This window comes from Dermochelys coriacea, chromosome 7, assembly GCF_009764565.3.
Source record: "Dermochelys coriacea isolate rDerCor1 chromosome 7, rDerCor1.pri.v4, whole genome shotgun sequence".
NCBI lineage: Eukaryota > Metazoa > Chordata > Testudines > Dermochelyidae > Dermochelys > Dermochelys coriacea.
In genome coordinates this window covers 43,660,048-43,682,581 of record NC_050074.1, presented here as the reverse complement: position 1 = coordinate 43,682,581, position 22,534 = coordinate 43,660,048, and the positions used below count along the sequence as shown (strand labels likewise).

The window sequence follows — 22,534 nt, the reverse complement described above, 5'->3', positions numbered from 1 at the left end:
GAGGGAGGCAAAGACCCACACAGTTATTCATGTGGGTTGTAATTGAATGGTGAGTAGGTACTAAGTGTACAGTGCGTGTGTGTGCGCTCAAGCAGCTGCAATGTACTAGGGGTAACAGAAGGGATATTTTTTATTAAGCAGATGTTTCAGAAACCTTGGAGAGTTAATGCTGTTTTATACAGAACAGGTAATGGTAAGCTAAATTTAGACAGAAAAATGTAAATGAAAATAGGGAGTGCTTTAAGAAGAGAGGGCCAAAAAGCCACAATTGTTCAATCAAGAAAAGACAATTTTGGTTAAAAGCACATCTTGGGTTAGTGGGGAAGTGAAGGCAGCAGTTAGAAATAAAAATATATATATATAACAAATGCAAAAGGGGGGACTTGGATAACTATTAGTATAAAATAGAAGTTGTGAAATATAGAAAATTGATAAGGGAAGCTAAAGAACTCAATCTGTTTAGTTTATGCACAAGAAGTCATAGAGATGACTTGATTACAGTGTATAACTGTCTCCATGGAGAGAAAAATATGAGCACTAAAGAGCTTTTAATCTTGTGGAGAAAGGCATAACAAGAATCAGTGGCTGGATGCTGAAACCAGACATAGTTAAATTAGATATAAGGCACAGTTTTTTAATAGTGAGGATAATTAATTACTGCAACAAACTCACAAGGGGAGTGATGAATTCTCCATTCCCTGATGTCCCCAAATCAAGACTGGATGCTTTCTGGAAGGCATGCTTTAGTCAGTGATAAGATATCTAGCCTGTGTGTACACACGGTCAGATTAGATGACAGAATGGTCTTTTCTGGCCTTAAATTCTATGACTATGGAACCTTGGTTTCTGATAAGTAAGTTCTTCCAGCTTTTGTAAAAGTTTCACTGCTGGGTTTTGCATCTTCTGGGCTTATGGGAAGCATTTATTGACTCATTGTTTCTCAAAGCAAGGGGCGTAATAGTTAAACAAGTGGAACTGGGAGCCAAAGGTTCTGGCTCTTAATTAGCTCCAGTCAAAAAAAAATTGTCAACATTTTCTTTTCAACAAAAAAAATTTTTTTTGTCAAAATGGAAATTTTGCATGAAAATATCCATTTTCATCTATTTTTTTCAAGCTTTTATAGAAAAATTGATGTTGGTTGTTTTTCAACATCTGAAACCTCCCAAAAACTATGAATGTTTTCAATTAATATTTTTTGTAGAAAATAAAATATATTTTTTTACTCCCTCTTAATCCTGGCTGTGCTACTGACTTGCTGTGTGTAGCCCTGATCAGATCTCTTACCCACTCTTTGTGTCTGCTTCCCATTATTAAAAATGGGTGCAATCATACTCTCTCACACAGGGCATTTAATTAATTGAGGTAGATCAACTTGATCCTCAGATGGGAGATTCTGTGCAAGAATGTATCCCATCCCCCCATCCCAAATACTCAGGACAGAGCATGTGCATGGAACTTGGGACTTAATCATTTAGGATGAATTACATGCAAATCTGTGCAAAGCTCTCCAAACTTAAGCCCCAGGGTGGATTTGCACAGGCACTATGGGAATGGGTAGAGTGGCCAGGCAATGTGTCCATCTCTTGGGCACCACAGGCAGAGCCCAAATAGACCAACACAGAGGATCAGCACTTACAGGGATTTAATACCTTGCGAAGGGGCAGCCTGCCCACATTAGGGAATGAATTGCACCCGGCTTGGTTCCCCACAAAAAGCACTGAGTGCCTGTGCTTTGTGCGAGCTGGGAGCTGCATTTCAGCCTCTCTGCCCTGCTTATAATAAATAAGACCTGGCAGATGCATTAGAGCTGAGCAAATCCTTCTCTCTTCCTCCTCCTCCTTGCAGGGGGAGCTCTTGGTGGACAATGGAAATGCCAAGATTGTCCAGAGGCACATGGAGTTTGATGGGGGCATTGCCTATGGCATTGATCAGCTGTTGGAGCCCCCGAACCTGGGGTCCCGCTGTGATGATTTCCTCTCCGTTGAGCTTAGGGTGAGTGCTTAGGCTTTTATAAATAATAAAGTGTCCAACACCCACTCGGATGCAGCCCATGAAAGCAAATCAGGATTATTAACAGGCTTGGATGTCGGGCAGGGTGAGCTCACCACCCTGTGTTGCAAGCAGGTCTGTAATGGACAGAGAAAGTGATATGTGTTTGTTTTTTTTCTCCTCTCCGCTCAGGGTTCAGTTGAGAGCTGTGGTGTTTGTGGTTTCGAGCCTTCCTGTCCCACTGGATCAGTTCAATGGGTAAAGTGTACAGCTCTATCAACTTACTGAGTCAGTCACTGCTTGTAAATTACTGTCTATGGCTCATTACAGCGCTTTAACGGCAGTCAAATAACTAACCACCAGGGGTGGAATCTCTGAGCCCCTGACTCTGCATGGGTCCCAGAGGTCTGCCAGTGTAGAATCATTTACAGGATTAACACCTAAATCAAGCACAGCCATGCTATCTGTTCTTGGCTAGTGTCCCTCACTTCTTGTTTACTCTGTAGGCTTTGAACCATTCAAGTTCAGTGCCAGCAGCTGCAGAACTCTAGGTCACGCTGCGCATGATGATAATGCAACCATGTATTCAGACCGGGGCGCACACGCCATCCTCTGGGATTGGTTGCGTCTTAGTTTTTCAGCTACCCACTCACAGTAACTCAGGCGCATGAACCAGTGAATATGGTTGCAACAATGACCCCCAAATTTGGGGCAGAGGCCTGCGTGGTGCCTTGGTGGAGAAGTGAATGACAAAACCATCACACCCTCATGTGGGTAGAAGTGTACAAGGCAAAACAAACCCCTCAATACTTCGCTCTTTTCATTCTGGTACCTATTTCTGTTCTAGTTCCACGCAGTTTTACGTGGGTCTCAGTGAAGGGTGGCAGAAAGCTGGACTAGCAGGCGCTGCTGCAGGTCAGGATTAGGTTGGCAGAGCCGTGTGATGTCCCAGGTCCAGAATGGCAGGGCTTTGCATGCAGGCTGGAATTAGATACACTGGCAGGTCTGGGAATAGCTAGCTATGCCTGCCACCTGCCCACCCAGTGCCTGTGGCTGTGTTGTGCTGCATTTCTTGCTTCCATTGACAGGACACTCATCTCCAATAACTTTCCAGACAGCTCAGTGGTTTGTAGAGGGCGCTGGTTTTTGATTAAGAGCTTAGTTGGACAAGTTGCAAAGTGCAGGTGAGGGCAGCATTTCCTGTGCAGTGCCCATTAGCAGGAGTGTAGAAGGGAGAATGGACTCCTGGTCAGGGCACTGGGCTGGGATTTAGGAGACCTGGCTTCAATTTCCTTCTCTGCTACAGACTCCCTGTGTTATCCTGAACAAGTCACTTAATCCTTGTGCCTCAGTTCCCCACCTGCGCAATGAGGATCATTCCCTACCTCGCAGTGATGTCGGGAGGTGCTGAGTTGCTATGAGAGTCAGGGCTTTCTGCTAACATAGTCATACGTTTTCCATCAAGTACCCAAATGGCTGTTGGATTTTTTGGCTGTTTCTTGTAGACTCCAGCAATCTTCATGCTACTTTGGTGTCAGCCAGGAGTGCTGGGTCCAAACAGCAAAGGCTCTTTTATTGCCAGGTTAGCAGTTTAAACCTTGGGTTGGAAAGTAAAGAGCAATTCGTCCTTCCCAGGACCAAAACCTGGGTACTATGGTTTAACCCTAAAACCCAGGATCCTTGCTACTCAGGTCACTTTCTGTAAGAATTTTCCCTGGAAGCTTGGCCCATACACCAAGAGGCAACCATCATGTAGTGCATGTAATGACTGTCATTTTGGTCATCACTGGGGATTGAACCTGGGAACCCCTTGAGTTAAGAGCATGAGGCTATGCAGCTTGAACTAAAGTACTGATGCCCCTGGCTGGAACCTGCTGGAACCTCCTTTTCTCTGTCCATGATGCACAGAGGGAGATTGAGAACATACACTGAACAATGGAGTTACACATGCTGCATACTGGTTGGCTGCTGGCTTCCACCTCAGAGCTTGCTGTTCTTTGGTGATGCAGCTGCAGACCTCTGGGATGACAGGGGCTACTTAAATGTGACGTTATTGGTAAGGCACAGCAACAGACTCCTGGGTATAGATTTGTACCTATGCTCACACCAGCCTGGCCACTCTGATCCTGGTGAGGCAACAAGTTTTCACTTGACTGCTTGACCATTGATTGTTCCATGCCAAATTCATTTTCTGCGTTGTCATGTACCACCGACCGCCTGATAGTCTGCAAACACAGATTTCTACCGCCACCTGCCCATCTTCTCTGTCCTCATCCCTTCCCACCATTTGTAAGGTGATTATACAGAAAAAGGAATATGGGTAGCACCTACCTCCAGTATGTGAGTTGGTTTTTAGTTGTATTGTAACAATTTTACTAATGTCCTTGGAGAAGTTTCTCCCTTTAGTTAAGGAGTGGGGAAGTAGCTAGTTGGGACAAACCTCAGGATGTTAACGGTTTTGACCCATTATTGTCATTTTCCCCACAGGGCAAAAGCCAGACTTGCTTTTATTACGAAAATCCATTTTCCAGATTCTCTTATTTTTCACACCGCAACTATCTATTATCAAGACCTCACTGGAACCCATTAGTGTTTGATAACGGCAGTCGCTGGCATTCTCTTCGGAGGTCCCTGACAAAGGGGTGCAGGAGGGTCTGTTTCTCCACCAGCTGGGTACCACAGTGCTGTGCAAACCACTATGGAAGAGACTGTCAGGGTGAGAAATCTGCACCGCTGCGCCCACCCCTGGCACAAAAGAATTCTTTTTTCTTGTCACTACAAAGTGTCCTCTCTTAGCCAGATGGTGGTACCTACCCATAGACGCTCCTTTGAAGGGTCACCATGAAGGCTGGTAGCTGTCACATTTTTGTCATGGTATTTCTCTGTGTGCAGTTTTTTCCTTCTAGCTCTTATGTTGCAAAGATAATCTTATGATGACCAATGCAGTGCCGTCTTCCTGTGTTATCCCAACCAATAGAGCTGCTGCAGCCAGTTCCTTTTCTTTATATAAAGCAAATTAGGAGAGTCAGGAGACATGCAATAGCGAAATGAGGTTTCATATCATTTTTGCATGAAAGTCATGGCAAGGGGTTATTCCCATAGACATTTCGCAGGCATTACAGAGTATGTGGGAACATCCCTTCCATGCGCCTCACCAGGACTTGGTAGGACCATCTGAGACAGCCCCTGAGGAATCCATCCCAAGAGTGAGGTGAGGCCCAGTGGATGCTGGGACACCAAAGCAGTGGTGAGTCTGGGGTGTAGACTGGGAATGCTAGCTCTATCCAGTAAACCCACCAAATTCACTCTTTAACAATTAACCAAGTTTTTATGAGTAGTTTTCCCTGCCTCCAGGAAAAGCAGGAACCTTTTCTTGCCTAGTCTCCAGTTTGGGTAACTTATCGAGGCTCTGTGTTTTCAGTCTGCCCAGGAGGGCTGGAGGCTCCCTGCAGTAACCGTGGTACTTGTGATGATAGGATCGATGGGTCAGGACGATGCAACTGCACCGAGGCTTTCATTGGGACGGCTTGTGAACTGTGTGCGCCAGGCAGATACGGGCTGGGCTGCCAAGGTACAGACATATAAACAGATAACCATAAATGACAGTGACGTGTGTGCACATCGTAGTGGTCTGTGCAATACACTGAACAGATTGCAGAGGATGGGATTAGTTCATTTGACCTGACGGGGGGTGGTAGACTTGGGGTTAGATCGTTTGTCAGACCTGCGGTTAGAGGAGCAGTTTGTATAGGCAATGACGACTGTTTGGTCTGTAGTGTATTGTGCTCCAAGTGGAATGTTGAAGGGGTAAGGAAAACCCCACAGAAACTCTGGGCTCATATTGTGCTGTCGATTTTAACATTTTAGGCAGAACTCTTCACTGAAATCAGTGTGAGGGGTTACCCTTATGTGGACGGCACATTGTGGCCGCTGGGACAGTTATGATAGCACAGAACTGTCCTTATTCCAATAACAGAGAGGTCATCAGATTATAGCTACTGTGGAGGGGAAGCTGCACCCTTTCTTAATCCCTCTCTGCAGGACTCTGTCATCAAGCCAGCTGAATAACACTGGCTGCCATTTTTCCTGAGGTGTAAGAGGCTGGGCTGTGATGTGTACATGAGGCAGTTCAAGGCCAGGCCAAGTTGGGTATTTCCCAGTACACTTACTTCAATCTTATAATTCACTGATGCTGAGGCCTTTAGGTGTGTAAGACGCTCCCACTTCCCCACTTGGTGAGTTAAGCAGCTCCATCCATGTCAGTGAGAGTTAAGCATGTGCTTTGAGGTGTCAATGGGCCTCTAATCAGACAGGCTTCTAATTAGAGCTGTCATGTGTCCTGAATTGGATGGGCTTGTGAGACATTGGAGACCCCTGCAGTCTCTTTCGGGGTCAGTGCTGCCCTGATGTGTTATGTCAGGCCAAGAGGAAGACAAGACCAGGGTTAAGAAGCATGAAACTTAGACTCCTTCCCTGGGTTTGACATTCAATGTGCGGGACTCACAAGCATGAGAGAAAGTTTCAAAGGGATTCACTGTCGGGAGGATTTTGAGTAAGTGACTCACAAGCCGCCAAGGGGAGGAAAAAGAAAGCTAAGGGCATTTGCCAGAGGGCTACAGAGCAGAGAGGGGAAGGGAGCCCTCCAGGAAAGGTTAAGCAAAGTTTGGTTGGTCCATCACTAGTCAATGCCCTGGACCTAGCACAGACGGGTGTTGGGGAAGAGGTCATGGACGTCAGCACAAACAGAGAGAGTTCCTGGCTGCAGTTTTACAATTGCACACAGACTTGTGGTAATCGCCCGTGAAAAATTCTGCAGGCACAATTCTAAAAGTCCAGGCCTACACAGAGCCCTCATGTAGCCATATGCCAAAATCCATCTTCCAGCGCTACATTTCCCTTCTCAAGTGGATCATCTTACAGGTGTGTTCTTGTCTTCCTGTCTGTTGCTTTGCAGAGTGTAAGTGCACAGAGAATGGGATGTGTAATGAAGGCTTGAACGGGGATGGGATCTGTTTCTGCACTGAGGAATGGACAGGAGAGCGCTGCGAAACCAAACTAGGTAACTTACATTTGACTCTACAGGTGAAACTCCCAAGTATCATTCCTTCCCTTGGGCAGGTGGTTCTGTGAATGGGCACCTGTAGCATCAGTCACATGTTGTCTTTTATTTCATGCGTATCAAAGTTATCTCTGTCCTGTTAGGTTTGTTCTGGATGCATGAGCCCATCTGTTGCTATCTTATTTTTACAGCATCCAGACACGTTGCTGCAATGCAGCTCTGCTCTGGTGCCTCAGCTGGGGTGAGGTTTTGTGGCTGGGTTGGAGTACAAGCACTATGTTTTGTAGCTGATGCTGTGGAAGTGAGTTTGTAGGAGAAATCTGAATGAGGCGAGTGTGGAGTCTGGACACAGTACCTGAGAGGTGGTATCCCCAGCTTGGGTAGATATACCTGTGCTAGTGTAATGCCTATAAACCCCAGTTGTCAGCAGACAGCATAGAACATGGGATCTCTGAAGCTTCATGAATGAGTCTCTACTGCATGAGCAAAAAGCCACGTGGCTGTTAGCCAAGCTTGTAGAGGACTCATCAATCTCTAGAGTCTAGGTGCCACTAGAGGGAGACAGAGCACCACATCACGCAGGGATGGGTTACACTAGCTTGACTTGAGCTAGTTCCTGAAGATAGCCACGTGGCCTTTGGTGCGAGTGGCAGCTCAGGCTGACTGCCCACACCCAATCCCCCCTGACCTCCTGGGAACACACTAGGGCTGCTAGCCCAAGCCACTGCCTGTGCCAACATGGCCACACTGCTACTTTAGGTGCTAGTTCAATCCAAGCTAGTGTGTGAATGTCTATCTGAGCTGGGAATCCAGCTGCAGTGCAGACTGTCTGTACCCAGAGATTTTGGACAGCACTCCAGGCATGTGAGAAGGCAGCTGCAATTGCTCACATGTTTTTCTGTTTGGACCCCCATATTTGAGTTTGATAATTTGGCCCAGCACGCCTAGCTAAGGCCCATGGACATGCTGACAGTAGACAACAGTGGCAGCCAGAATTGGACATAGTAGGAGGAACCGTGTGGAAAGAGGGGCAAGGAATTCATAGAGTAGATCTGGGGGTATTAAGGAGCAGAACCTGGTGCAATAGAACACGTGGCAACCTGAGCCAAACAATCCCTGCCATACACTGCTACAGTGAGAACAGCATTGAGCTGAACATTGGAACAACCCTTCCCTTTGGAACATCTTTGCTTCTTATAATATTCCCATGAAGAGCTCTGAAATGGGGCAGGTAGTCCCCAAAGTGTGATTGTTCAGTGCTGGGTGGGAATTGAAGGCCTGATCCTGCCAGGTGCTGAGCACCATCAATTCACAATAAAGACCATGGGAGTTGTGTGGGCTCTGCACCTCTCAAAATCAGGCCCTGAATTATTATACTGCATAGGGCCCTAACTCTGCAGAGACTAAGGCAGACTTGATCCTGCTCCAATCTGCTTCAAAGAAGAGGATTTTTTTTCTTGTATCTTGGGAACCCATTGATTTAAAGAACCCAAATGTGCCCCCTGAGGCCTGCCCTGAGATGTGATCATGTTCAAGATGATCTGAGCAGGAAAGTGGTTTCAAAAAAACTTTGGAAAAGTTGGCTTTTTAAAACAGAATGCTGGTCTCCACTGGAGACCTGGCTGGCCCATAACGACATCTGAGGGTTTGGGCAACTAGGATTGGAACAAAGATACAGGAAGTTAGGATGTGAATGATCCGGAGAGTTCTCATTTTTATTTAAATTGAGCAAGAGGGAGGGTTTAGGCAGCTTGTGGGGTGAAGGGCACTGATGGGGAGCCAGGGGACAGAAATGGGGTCAAGCGGGAGGAGTGTGGTGGACTGGAAAGAGGGATATTGCTGCAGGCCAAAGGGTATGAAGGTCACAGTGGGAGGAGGGAGGAACTAGGCATGGAGACCAGCCCCAGCTTGAGGTAGGGAGTGGCGGGAGATGCAGGAGATGCAGGAGCATAGCTGTGCCAAGCCTGGAGTGGGAGGGTGGAGCAAAGATTGCAGCAGGACTTGGAGATGTGTCTGCATGCAGAGTGCAACCTACTGATTTGCATGGCTTGTTCTGTGACTAGCTGCAACGCCGGTGTGTTCCCCAGCTTGCCACCCCAATGCCTCCTGCCGAGCTGATAATATCTGTGAATGCAACTTATATTATGAAGGAGATGGAAGAACTTGCACAGGTACAGTTGGAGCATATGGCCGGGGCCTGAGCTGGGCAATCTCTAGTGTTCTGACAAATGTGGAGATGTGGGTAGTTTGGAGAATGAAGACAAATTAAGGTGGTATCAGACAAAAGAAAGATGGGGGGAAATAACACTTACTCCTCTAATCATCCAGACCAGGGATCTCAAACTCAAATCACCATGAAGACCACATGAGGACTAGTATATTGGCCTGAGGGCTGCATTACTGACACCCCCGCTGCCCCCACTCCACCCCTTCCATGAGGCCCTGCCCCGCCTCTTCCAACCCCTTGCCCACCCCCATTCCAATCTCTTCCCCAAAGTCCCCGCCCCAGCCCCGCCTCTTTTCTGCCTCCTCCCCCCTCCCTCCTGGAAAGTCCTAAGCACTGCCAAATAGCTGTTTGGTGGCAGGAAATGCTGGGAGGTAGGTGGAGGAGCGGGGATGCAGCATGCTTGGGGGGGTGGAGGCGGGGCGGCGGGGGGAGTTATGGCGGGCTGCAGGAAACGCAGCCCACAGGCCGCATGTTTGAGTCCCCAATTTGTGGAATGATGCAGGTGCTTTGTATTTAAATGGCACAGTGCATGATGTTATTAACCAATCAGTATTTAGGTTTGAGATTTTCAAATCTGCTAAGGGATTTGGATGCCTAATTCCATCTCAGCCTTAATTTATACAATCTGTTTAATCTACAGGGAATGCCAGTAATAAATACCAGCTCCTGTATCCATTATAGTGCAATATTCCTATTCCTGCCAGGCACGTTGCAGTATACAGCTACTCTCTAATTGCACCCACTGCCATTAGTTTGCTAATTAATTGTGGTATGAAAAAAACAAAAAGGTATTTGTGAAAGAAGATCGATCCATTCAGGACCCTCCCGAAGTCACACTGCAGACTGTCCTGCTTAACAAGGGCTGGAGGATCAGGCCCTTGTAAAACCCGCTGAGTTAAAAGGCTGAACTGTCTTTCTTGCCTTAGTGATTGACCAGTGCCGGGATGACAATGGAGGGTGCAGCGAGCATGCCAACTGCACTCAGGTGGGTGTTCAGCTCTCCTGTACCTGCCTACCGAATTACCAGGGAGATGGCTACGTCTGCAGCCCCATAGACAGGTGTGCGGATGGCAGGAATGGAGACTGCAGCGAGCATGCCTTGTGCATCAGCACTGGGCCAGTAAGTATGTCGTGAACACCAAAAGCATTTGGCTGCCCTGCCCATGTTGTGGGAACAGCATTGAGATGGATGAGGAACACTGGCACCACCACACAGGTGCAATGGCAGCAGCTAGTCTACATGGCATGAGCAATAGCTTTCTAGTCAATGCCTCCCCAGCCATTCAACCCGCCTGATTCCCCAGGGCTCTCGTCACCATGTGCCATACTCAGAAGGTTGGGGAAGCCTGCCTTGCTGCTAGCTTTCAGGGGTTAGCATTCCTCCCCATACAGCATGGCGTGTTCTCTGCTTAAACTGTTCCCACCACACTCTAGGGGACAGAGAAGTTTGGCTGGACATGGGATTTGTCCCCTGCAGTGACTGAGCCCATCCCTCTCTGGGTTAAGGCCACCACATTGGGAGCATATTCCACTAGGTCACCTTGTGACATTGCGATTATGGCCTCTGGTGGCACTGCCAGATCACACCACTTCTCAGGCCCAGGGAGGAGTTCAACCTGGGTTTGCAAGACAGGAGGTTGTCCTGTTACGGTCAAACTCCACCCAGAAATTTCAGGATGGTCGGCAACCCCATTGCTAGAACCAGCCAGGCCTCAGCCGGAGGTCATGGGGTGCCCGAGCGCTGGGACTGGCCTCCCTGCTGCCCCGGGGATTCCTTTATGTTGCAGAATGCTCGGAAGTGTGAGTGCAAAGCGGGTTATGTTGGCAACGGAATCCAGTGCCTGGAGGAAGGTGTGCCGCCCACCAACCGCTGCCTGGAAGAGAACGGGCACTGCCACCCCGAGGCCATTTGCACTGATCTGCACTTTCATGGTACGAGTCCTTGTTGCCACCACTTTCCTCTTCAGAAAACAGGAGTTGGGGAGGCAGAGGTGGTTCTGTTACCGCTTATTTCAGACCACGCCGCACAGAGGAGATGGGTAGCCCGTTTTCCGACCCCAGGCTCTATCAGACAAAAAGCGTGTTTCCTCCCCTGAGATTTCTACCTCAGATCCAGTGGGGGCTCAAGGGTCCCATAAAATTCCCACTCTCTTGCCTCTGTCACTTGTTAATGTGTAAAATCTCACAAGTTAAACAAGGTCAGGCTGCTTGGAAGAGACTCGAAGAAAAGCCCTCATGCAGCATGAAGTGTTGGTGTTGGGTCAGTTGGTGGTGCTGTTCCCTCTGAGTCTAGGTTGAGTTTGAGCATTGGCCTGCTAAACCCAGGGTTGTGAGTTCAATCCTTGAGGGGACCATTTAGGAATCTGGGGCAAAAATTGGAGATTGGTCCTGCTTTGAGCAGGGGGTTGGACTTGATGACCTCCTGAGGTCCCTTCCAACCCTGATATTCTATGATCCTAATAACCAGTATGGAGTTAGGGAGCACTGGTGCAGAATGGCTTCCATCTTCCCCCCCAGAAGTGGCTGTATTTTAATGATAGATAACCCTGCTGGTATGTGTATATATCCATTAAAATGTCAAAAGTAGATTAGGTCTGCAAGGTCAGATTCAGTGGTGTACACTGGCTGCTTGGCATTGCCAATGTGGTGTCCAACAGCTGCTGAATCTGGCCCTTGCTCTCTAGGTGTGAGAGTGAGAAACACACACACATTTGTTTAGATAAGTATTTAGGATCTAGGTGAAAGGCACTTTATAAATATATATTACGTTGGATCTTCAGATGCAGCCACCTTGCTGATTTGCAGGAATAATCGAATGCCCCTAAAATTGTGCCTGAGATTATTTTTGGATGTAAGATCAGAGGGATCTCTCCCAGTCAGGCCCTGAACCTGTATTTCTGGAGAGCTCCTTGTGAAGTGACATGCACTGGCACGGTTGTTTTCCAGACAAAACTGTTGGCGTGTTCCACCTCCAATCGCCAAGAGGGAAGTACAACTTCACCTACGGGGAGGCTGAGGCTGCCTGCATGGCTGAAGACGCTGCTTTGGCCACTCTCCAACAGCTCTCAGCAGCTCAGCAGGTAAAAGCAGAGTCACAGCTGAGCCTGCTCTTGTACCTCAGTGGGCCTGAAAGCGCCAGTTTGGTGATGGGCTCAGTGATCCACTTCGTTTTGGCTTTTTGGCACCTCTCCTTTGGGTTGAAATCCCAGCTTTAGCAGCAACATGGGAAGCAACCCAGGGCAAGTGCTATTTTATACAGGGTTCTGAGTGTGTCCATTACAACAGCTGGGCACACCAGTCACATGCCCTTTGTCATGGCCATTAGCTATTTCAATAGATATTATCCCTTCAAAATGCCAGGTGCCTTGCATTTCTTTTTCTGTGATGGGAACGCGCTAAAGCTGTGTATGAGCCACAGTGCCCCAGAACAGTGGGGCTGATGATGATGTGCTTTGATGGGGTGGATAAATGCCAGGCAAATGAACAGTATGCACTGGTGTTGTAGCCGTATCAGTCCCAGGACATTAGCGAGACAAAGTGTGGGAGGTAATAACTTTTGGACCAACTTTGGTTGTCTCTCTCTTGCCCAATAAAAGATAATGCTTTATGCCAATGAAGCATCAGGTTTCTGTTTGCCTAAGTAAAATGATGTCCTTCCAGGCTAGGCAGTAGAGAGCAGTATATGAATTACGAGGGCAGGAGTATCTCCTTTATATAGGGCTTTCAGTAGAGAATACTAAAATGAATCAGTGCCATTATAGAAACTGATTCATGGCTCATACAATCCCGTCTCTCACTGGGCAACTTCTTTTCCTATTGCAGATGGGTTTCCATCTGTGCTTAGTTGGTTGGCTCAATAATGGCACTGCAGGATACCCAACTGTATACCCGACCCCCAGCTGTGGCTCCAACCACATTGGCATTGTGGATTATGGCTCCCGAAAAAACTTGACTGAGAGGTGGGATGCTTTCTGCTACAGAGCTAAAGGTATGGAGAGACTCAGTATTGGCTCTGTTGGAATCTGCAGCAGAGAATGTGATTACACACGTTTGTATCTCAAAAGCGTGTGTTATATCAAGAATTTATGCTCCTTTTGATTATGCACACACCACAGCGTCAAGGGGAAAATCTACCCAACACATCTGCAATACGCTTTCTCTCTGTAAATGCTACGCTTGCCGGTTTCCACTACATTGGTTTATGCCCTGAACATTCTTATTTAATAACATAAAGCACCAGAGATCTCAAAGTGCCTTACAAAGGCAAGTAAGTGTTTTGAGCCTCCCTGTTACAGATAGAGAAACTAAGGTACTGGGTTAAGTGAGCTGCCCAAGGTTACGCAGTGGTGCAAAGAAGCCAGGGTTTGGACTCCTAGTCCAGAGCTCTATCTACTGGACCAGCTGCCTTCTGCATGGACAGAAATCCTAAGCAATAGTTCAGTGTATTTGTTGTCTGAAGAGCTCACACCCAATCCTGTCCCGCTCACATCTTTCTCCCCTTTGCAGATGTGAGGTGTAATTGTAGAGATGGGTTCATTGGAGATGGCTACTCCTGCAGTGGAAATCTCCTGGCTGTGCTGGCTGAGCACTCCAACTTTTCAACTTTCTATTCTGTAAGTGTTGGTGCCACATTCCCTCTAGCCGGGGAAGTGGGCAGGGACATGCTCCTTAGTAAAGCAAAAAAGTGACTAATAGGGAATCCCCAGATCGCAAAGGTTCGGAAAGGAAAATCACTGAAATGGAAGACAAGAGTGTGTGCTCTCTGAAGTGCCATGCCCTGTGGGAGAGTCAAGCTGCTACCTCTCATTGCCAGTTAATGTCTCTGCTATTCTAGCAAAGGTGGGGAGAATTCATGTGACATCTCCTGGGTTCTGCTGGCCAGAATGTTCTGACAAACCCACAGCTTCAGGCTGGCACTTAGGATTCTCTCTCTCTCTCTTCCAGATATTACTGGATTACACCAACGCCACGCAAGATGGACTTGAGTTCCTCAACTTCCTCTCCAATGACACCACATATAAAACTCTCTTTGTACCCTTGAATTCTGGCTTTGGGGTCAATATGGTGAGAATATGGGATTCTCATGACTGGCCACACAGAATCTATAGCCATTTGAATACAGTGCTGTTGCTTCCTTGGAGGATTAGGGAAACATGCTCCAGCATGGCTAAGTGGGTTTGTTCTGGCTCTCTTTTGCTTGGAATGCAAGAACTAGTCTGGCGCCTTGTCTACACTGCACTCCAAGAAGTCTTTCACCATTGACTCATTGGACAGTGCACAACTGAAATGTTGAAAGAGCAGCAAATGCCTGACTTATTTTCCCCCTGCTTTTGACTCTGCTTCACCCTCATTTCTAAACTTTGTTTTCTCAGAAATTAACATGGGAGGAGCTGAAGCTCCACGTCTCCCTGAGTGATGTTCTCCTCTTGAGCTCCAATTTCACCAATGGTACCGTTATACCTTCCTGCTCCGGCTACAACCTTCTCATTGCAGATGCTCCCCTGCTGAATAGCACGCAGCCCCCTGTAAGTATGTTGGGCCAGTTCAGTACTCATCCAGCTTCTCTTGTGTCTCGGTAATGGGTAGCATTTCCTGTCCAAAAAGGCTTTTTCTAAAATCTATTCACATTGAGTCCCTCAATATTGCTGCTGCTTCTTGTAACAGGGTTCCAAACTGGTTAACAACACCCTGATAGTACAGTGGGACATTCTGACTTTCAATGGAATCATTCATGCCATCGAGGGACCACTGAGGATACCTCAGCAGCCTGTGCACCTGAATCAGGCAAGTTGCTTGTTCAATTCCGTTGCGAGTTTAAAGGGCAGGTTTAAGAACAGGACGAGTCCCGTTCAGGGCGCTCACCCAGGCCCTCCGGTGTTGCAGTGTGTGTCTCACTAAATAGAGTGCAGCCTGGCCGTACGCTGCACTGCTGCAGTGCAGAACCAGACGGAGGCCACTCAAGCTTGGGATCCCACTCTTTGGGGTAGCTGTGATGTGGAAAGCAGGGAGAGAGCTTGGTAGGGGTAGGGCGCTTGCCTTAGAAGTCGCTAGCCTGTAGAATTTTATCAATGGACCTTTGTGTTAGTGTGTGTCTTCGTATAGCCAATCTGATGCATTCTGTATGGCGTACCATGGCAGGAAATCCCAGTAGGGCAAAGCAAGAATTATTTGGTCATTTGGGCACAAGGCTACAGCTGAGGCTTGTGCAAGTAATGTAAACTTGCTGTGCCTCAGTTTCCCCACTGGTAAAATGGAGATAATACTTAACTACGGCACAAGTAGGTTGAAGCTAAATTAAAGTACTTTGAGATCTTGGGGTGGAGGCTGCTAGGTATTAAAATGTACCTACTGTATTGATATACAACACAGGGATGAATTTGGTGTGAATGGCTCTGCATACTGAGTCAGTTATCCTGTAGTATAATAGGCGATGTATATATACACATGATCTGAGGTCAGAAGAACTTTCTGATGTGTGTTAGTTACCAACTACTCCCTCCTCCCTGCACAGAACTATACCTGAGTGTTTCACTTCCTGGCAAAGGTCTGTCCTCTGCTCCTACAGATCCCTCCTCTTCTCCTTGATCATTGCTGGAACAGGCAACCTTTCTGCCTACCTGGTGCAGGTGTGCCTCCAACTGCATGGCAGAGCAGCCCTCCTCACCTTCTACCTGCTGTTTTAAGGGACAGGAGGACCAGCTAATGGCCAGTTCAAAGACATGAGAGAGTGTGGTACTTGTACATTTTTAGATGTATTGCATAGCCATTGCTATGACTGGACTATAAAACATTGAGAACAGTATGAAGCAAACAAGTGGCACCAGTACAAAAACTTAGGCCCATGTTAAGTAATCCAACAAATAGCATCAGTCTGAAAAATGCACTCTTTGTGTCCCCCAGCCAACAAAAAAAAAAAAAGAGCTAATCTCCTCTCATTCGGCCTATTGCTGCGTGCCTTGAAACTGTAATAGTGCTGAGTAAAGGCATGTCCCAAATCTGCAAAGGGGAGAGGAGACAACTTTACATCACAACAGAGAAAAACGGAATGTAAGGTAACCAGTATAGTAATGATGAGATGCATCAGTGTTACATATATGTTATAATACATGTATTATAGCTTCTTTTGAAACTTCTGGGCAGTTGTAGGATAGTGGACTAACTGGTTTATTCTACTACATAGTTTATCACTTCCAAGCTGAGTTGTGTGTGTAAGATGGGATCAGATCAGGAATGAGTGCAGCACACAGGGGAAATAAAAACCTGCATAAATGTTCCAGATAGCCCGCTCTCTATTTCACAGGTGTGAAAAAGTTTAGTTAATGCTTTTTTTAAACACACCAGTTGTCTTAAAATAAATAACGAACTGTCTTAAACACAGAACTAAGACAGCCTATTGTGTCTATTACAGATTACTAATGCTACAAAATCATTTCGGCCTGTGACCATCGGGGTAACATCAGCTCTTGTTGTAGTGCTGCTGCTATTAGCTGTTGCTGGCGTGGCCTATTACTACCAAAAAATAAAAACCCCAGGATTCCAGTTCCACTACTTTCAGGTTTGGAGAAAAGTATATTTACTATAAAAAAAACAAACAAACAAAAAAAAAACACCTTGCTTCAGCTTCTCTCACTAAAGCACAAGCCATTTCTGTTATCCGTACAGCAATGGTCATATGCATAAGAGCTCAAGCTGTTACAGTAGCCAAACTGGGTGACTGCATGCAGCTATGAACTCTTGTGGGATTTTTTGCTTTCTGATGCATTTAAATGTCAGCCTGCAGCTAACCTCTCACTGTTGAGTCACATTTACATGTGACCTTTGGACATGGATGAATAGTTTCCCCATAAAAACATTGAGAAAGTTTTCCAAGCCATATTTCCATCTGTTACACTTGTTGTAAGGCTACTGCCCAGGATGTAGTTCTGGAAAAAGAACTTGGATGGAGAAGCACTAAGAATTCTCATCTTTAAGGGCTTGTCTACATGAAGCAAATTCTAATGCACACAGATATGTTATGAACTAACTGGCCACTGCTGGCACATCCTAAAAGTTCCCTAGTGTGTGCCATGAGGGTCTACACAGGCCAATCGGTGCATGTTACTGCACCATGTATACAAGCCTGAAGAGTTGGCTTGAGTGAGACACTCACCTACTTTTAATCAAAATTATTAAACATGAGGGTGAAGGGAGGTTTAAACTACAAGTAAATTCTTTAAGGTAAGACAGCCATTGCACAAGGGACATGGGGGATAACTATGAAGGCTGCAATAAAGGATTGTTTGATGTAGTTGATCTTCCAGTTTATAGGTCACAGCTTATGAAGGTGCGTTACTACAGCCCTATGCACTTGGCCTAAGGAGAATTTGGGTCACTGCAACATTCTCTTCTCACGAGGGGTTGTTGCTGCCCCCATAACTCATAATACTAGGGCCATGTCTACACTGTAGGTACTACAGTGCCATAGCTATGCCACTCTATAGTGTGGACACCCCTGCTGTCACAGTAGTTGTATTTCCTGTGCTATAGGAACGCCACTGGGCTGGTAAGTTAAGCATTCTTCTGTTGACCTAGCTGGGTCTATACTGGGGCATAGCCTGACCCTCATGCTATAGCTATGTAGACCAGGCCTATGATTTAGCCACTATGGGAAGAACTGGATAATTTGTAGTGCAGTGTCTGCAGACATGTAAATTACAGCTTAAACTAGAGTGAGGTTACCAAAGAGTCTGGTCTAGGCAATGGAACATGTTAAAAAGTCACTAAGCACCTTAAACCTGTATTATTGTGTGGTAACAGGTATAAATGGGTATGGGGAGAAGGAAGCTAGAAATATGGAAACCCATGTGGGAGGTAAATGAGCAATATGGATCAAATTACCCTTAACTGATAAAAATAATTACCTTCTGTGCATCTTGGAAAAGATTTTATATTTAAGAAAAAACTCCATCGCCTTACTAACTAGAGTCTGTAATTCAATTTCATTTTCACTACTTTGTTAATGCAAGGAACCATAGAAGTGCTCAAGGCTTCAGTAATTATGAACTTACCTCTAGAGGATGGGGAAGATCGATACCTAATCTCTTGTACCTTTGCACACAGGCTGACGTGGAAGAGGAAGAGCAGGCCAGGAAGCCGCCCTTAGTGTCATTCCCAAATCCTCTCTTTGGGGCCCAGAGCTTGATGTGTGAACCATTTGAGGTAAGAAAATGTTTCATCAGAACAAAACAAGTAAGACCACTTGTTTAAAACCTAACCAAATTGGGGGGAAGGGGAGTTCATGCTTGGTAGGGATGAATGGGATTCTGTAAGGGTGTAAAAACAACCCTTAATCTGCACTTATCACAGGGCTGCTTGAGCTAGACAGGAGAGGAATCTCTGGACATGTCTAAACAGATTAGTCACTTGCTACAAGGGTTCCCCCATCACTATAGTTAGATCAGTGAAATAATTATTCTGTCAACCTACTGTCTACGCTGGGCTTTAAACGGCTTAACTGTGTGAAAAATCCAACTCCCTAAGTGACAGAGCTGGGTCAGCCTATCCTTTAAGAGTAGACCTGACCTAGGGTAAGGGGAATCTCTTCTCGCTTTATTCCAGGCGTTGAACTCCCAGTGGCATTTTTAACTATGTTAAAAGCAAGCACTCTGCACCTATAAATTGAATTAAAAGCATCAGTAAATAAGTTTTCAATGTTGATTTAATGAATTAGATGGCAGAAACCACAGCTGGGTTTTAGTGGGCAAGGGCTCAGTATCCTCTTCCAATGAGAAACTTCTTCTCTTAGTCTATTTACTCAGGCTTTGCAGGGGAGAGAGCAGTCTAGAGGTAGGATGATGTCCCCTTCTTACCCCAACCTACTGCCAGCACAGCTGCCACTACTTCTATAGCAATTTCATGTAGGGAAGACTGCAGTAAAGATGTTCACTGTAGGGTCAGGGCAATGAGAACTCTCTTAATCCACTTCAGAAATGGAATTGCATAGGAAACCAGCCTTGCATTCTTGCTGCTAAACATGTAGTGAGTCAAGGGTTAACTTTAGAATCTTAAAGGACGTGTTTGACAAGTTAGGAGCCAGCTGAGGACCATGCTAACAGTTTGTATCTGTTTCAGGATTCTTTCAGGGGGGAAGATTTATCAGACACCCACAGAATTCTTGAGTAAAGCATACAGCAAGCCAAACAAAGGGAGAAAATAAACCACCATCATGTTCTTGCTGCATGCTAGTGCTAAGTAGAGCTTGCCCACATGTCCTGCAAGGGGTAAGCAGATGAAGAGTGAGCTAATGGTTAACAGTAAGCCAAACAAACTCATCAGCTAAGATACCTCAGTTGAACTACCCTAAGACATACATACCTGCAGTTACTTTGATGACTAGTGAATGTCCTTGTTGATGCAGCTAAGAAAACCTTCACTGGAACAGCGAACATGTGACTCCAAGCTGCCACTTGGAGCTCTGCACTGATATTCTTTCATAGCTGTAGGAGGCGAAGTTCACTACATACATCTGAAGAATGTTGCTTTAAAATAATAGTACCATGTGTAAAATATAGTCAGCCCTGGAGGATTATGACTATGTAGTACTAAGTTACATATATAAAATAGAATATGGATGGAGTGGCACACAGCATCTGATAGCTCGAAAAACAAACAGTCTGGCCAGAAAACCTAATGATTCTAAGCCTTTAAACTGGTGAGCATGATAAACAGCTTTTTATTCAACTGGTATGTTTGCTTTAATCAAGTGATGACTCCCCAAACAGGCTTAGACTGAAGTCTGTGCACATTGCACTGTTTTACTGATTAGTATAGTTCTTCAATAAACTGCACTTTTAGAACAAGTCTCCCTGTCAGATTCTCAGCTGTTAGGGGGTTAGAATTGCAGTGGTTAAGTGAAACCAGATGGTAAACTATTATTTCATGCTATGATACTTTATTTACCATACTTCTATACAAGTTTAAAATAAAAGAACCTACCACAATGAGCTACAGAAAGTTATTTAGACAAGAACTTCAACATGCTACATTTCAAATTATTTTCAAACCACACAACAGCCATTGCTGTATTAAATTTTCAGAGAGCCATCATGGCAGCATTTTGAGTAACAAACATCCACTTGGGTTTCCTATTTATTTGAATACCAACTACATCAAATTTGGGTGGCTATACTATTTGTCTTAGCAAAGGCATCTAGAGGATGCCCAGTCTGTCAAGTGGTAAAGTTGCCACCACTATCTTCAACATAACATGGCAGATGCTCCTACAGGAGAGGTAACCTTCTTCTGTTGCAGCTTACACATTACAATTCCAGGGTCACAGATCACAACATGATAGTCCAAGACATCACTAGAGAATGCAGTAGTATTCAAATGATAGAGCAATGTTTAACAAGTTATTTACATTAATGCTAGTTATTTTGGTGTTCAAACATACAGATGGAATAGTTTCAATGTTTAAAAAAAAACAAAAACAAACACACACTCAAGAAGCCATTTAACATCCAGTCACCAGGACAGGTACCCTGTTTATGTACTTGAGGTATCATATTCCCAACTGTGGTTAGAGTTGCTACTCACTGCCAAAGATATTCTAGAACATTTTATTCTACCTATTGTCCTCACAGTTGCTGCATTAACACTGTTTTATGGCATTGGATTATTTTACACATTTTCCCTAGCTGCTATGGGATTTAAACTTGGCACAGAGCAATAAGCCACTGGCAGTTTGTCTACTAGGCACATAAAGCCTTCCACTTCAAAGCCATGCATGCACTAAGAATTCTCTGTATAGGAATAAGTCTAAAATGTAGTTTTTAAAATGAAGTTCACCTAGCCTAATACTCTCCCCCAGTAATGTTCTCAGCCCAGATAAAACTTGTGATGTAGAATGGTGAAATTACAAATTTCTGTATCTTCCCACACAAGATGAAAGATGCCATTTCTTGTAATTATAGCCACTGATATTTTGTTCCTCTTATACTTCCCCTAGCTGCCCAAGTCTCATGTACCAAAACTACAGATTAAGTATAAAGGTGCTCCAACGTGAGCTTGACCTTTTGCTACTGTACATAGAAAACAAGGCTCCACCATGATAAACACTCCAACTTTCATTATGTTGCAGCGTCAGTCAGTTCACAGCTCTTGATAAGTTATTTAGCATTCCCCACCAAATCCATCTTCCTCAGAAGCTGACACTCCAGGGCTGGTGCTTGGGGGACTCTGCCCTGATTTCTTTGGGGCAAGCAAGTACTTCTCCTACAACATATCTTACACACAGTAAAGGAAATCATGCACTTTGCTGTGCTGCCATAGTATGAGGGAGAATACAGTAATCTTTAGCATCTCACACACCACAATTTAGCCCTAACACTGAATGGAAAATTTCAAACATCAATTTCCTTTCCGCAGTTTCCTACAATCCTATGTCTGAGCTCCTCCATTCAGCAGCTCCCAGAGTCGGTTCACAGTTGCAGCCCCTATGTAGAAAAAAAATATCAGTAACAAAGAACTTCAAAGGAAACCCAATGCACTAGGCAGAGAGCCTACAGGATAAGCTTGGGGGAGATGCTGCTAGCAGAAAAGACATTAAGACATGTCAGTGAACAAAAGTAAGGAGGATTAAGAGGAACATGCCCTGCCACTGCCATCAGCACCTTATTGGAAAACAAGGCCTCTGCAGATGACAAAGTCCACATTGTAATGGCCTATAAAGGTGTCACCCAATAACTAAGGGTCTCCTCTGCAGATTTCTGAGGTGGAGGCACTTGTTTGTTCTGCCAATGAGATTGGCAGCCATGTCATGGAGTCTGGCTGGATTCTTCCCAGGACCTCTAATGCCTTATAGGCCTCAGCAAGGCATAGCCTAATCCATCTAGTGATGGGTGACTTGGAAAAGCCAAGTCCTTGTCATTTTCGATGGAAAGGGGTCAAAGATGGCTCTGAAACACAGACCCTGTATGTTTTTGAAAGACAGATAGGTTCTCAGGGCTGTTTCCTCTTCTGAAGTCCCTCAAGCTGGAAGACAAATGAAGAATGGATGGGGTGGAGCCCTTGGCTTTTGGGACTATCCCTGGCTCTAATTCTCCCTGGCCCATGTTGTCTGTAGGTTAACACTTACCAGTCCTCTAACAAATGGGGAATTCTGGGTTCTGGGCGGAGGCAAATCTGTTCATTGTCAAAAAGTTGTGCTGGAGGCTGCACAACCACTTCTGTACTTTCTGCCTGAACCTTCATTCCAAGATGTTCCCTTAGAGCATTTAAGG

At 45.6% G+C, this 22,534-nt stretch overlaps 2 protein-coding genes across 7 annotated transcripts in view; one reads left to right on the top strand and one right to left on the bottom strand.

The window, feature by feature from the left end:
* The window catches only part of STAB1 (stabilin 1), a 103,265-nt gene extending 83,152 nt beyond the window's left edge, over positions 1–20,113 (top strand). For 3 of the 4 annotated variants that reach the window (XM_038409579.2, XM_038409577.2, XM_043518235.1), the window contains 17 exons: positions 1,846–1,992; positions 2,182–2,247; positions 4,477–4,705; positions 5,411–5,560; positions 6,944–7,048; positions 9,112–9,219; positions 10,202–10,395; positions 11,063–11,207; positions 12,222–12,355; positions 13,098–13,263; positions 13,782–13,888; positions 14,220–14,339; positions 14,648–14,800; positions 14,940–15,059; positions 16,684–16,830; positions 18,375–18,473; positions 19,386–20,113. In XM_038409579.2, coding sequence (XP_038265507.1) covers positions 1,846–1,992; positions 2,182–2,247; positions 4,477–4,705; positions 5,411–5,560; positions 6,944–7,048; positions 9,112–9,219; positions 10,202–10,395; positions 11,063–11,207; positions 12,222–12,355; positions 13,098–13,263; positions 13,782–13,888; positions 14,220–14,339; positions 14,648–14,800; positions 14,940–15,059; positions 16,684–16,830; positions 18,375–18,473; positions 19,386–19,436 — 2,241 coding nt within the window. In that variant the 3' untranslated portion in view covers positions 19,437–20,113. The remainder of the gene's footprint in view (positions 1–1,845; positions 1,993–2,181; positions 2,248–4,476; positions 4,706–5,410; positions 5,561–6,943; positions 7,049–9,111; positions 9,220–10,201; positions 10,396–11,062; positions 11,208–12,221; positions 12,356–13,097; positions 13,264–13,781; positions 13,889–14,219; positions 14,340–14,647; positions 14,801–14,939; positions 15,060–16,683; positions 16,831–18,374; positions 18,474–19,385) is intronic. The other variant, XM_043518236.1, reaches the window with a different exon arrangement.
* NT5DC2 (5'-nucleotidase domain containing 2) overlaps positions 13,495–22,534 on the bottom strand; it is a 68,561-nt gene continuing 59,521 nt past the window's right edge. For 2 of the 3 annotated variants that reach the window (XM_038409592.2, XM_038409591.2), the window contains exon 15: positions 20,189–21,748. The gene's annotated coding sequence lies outside the window, so the exon portion shown is untranslated. Of the gene's footprint in view, positions 16,272–20,188; positions 21,749–22,534 lie in introns of those variants that run through there. The other variant, XM_043518239.1, reaches the window with a different exon arrangement.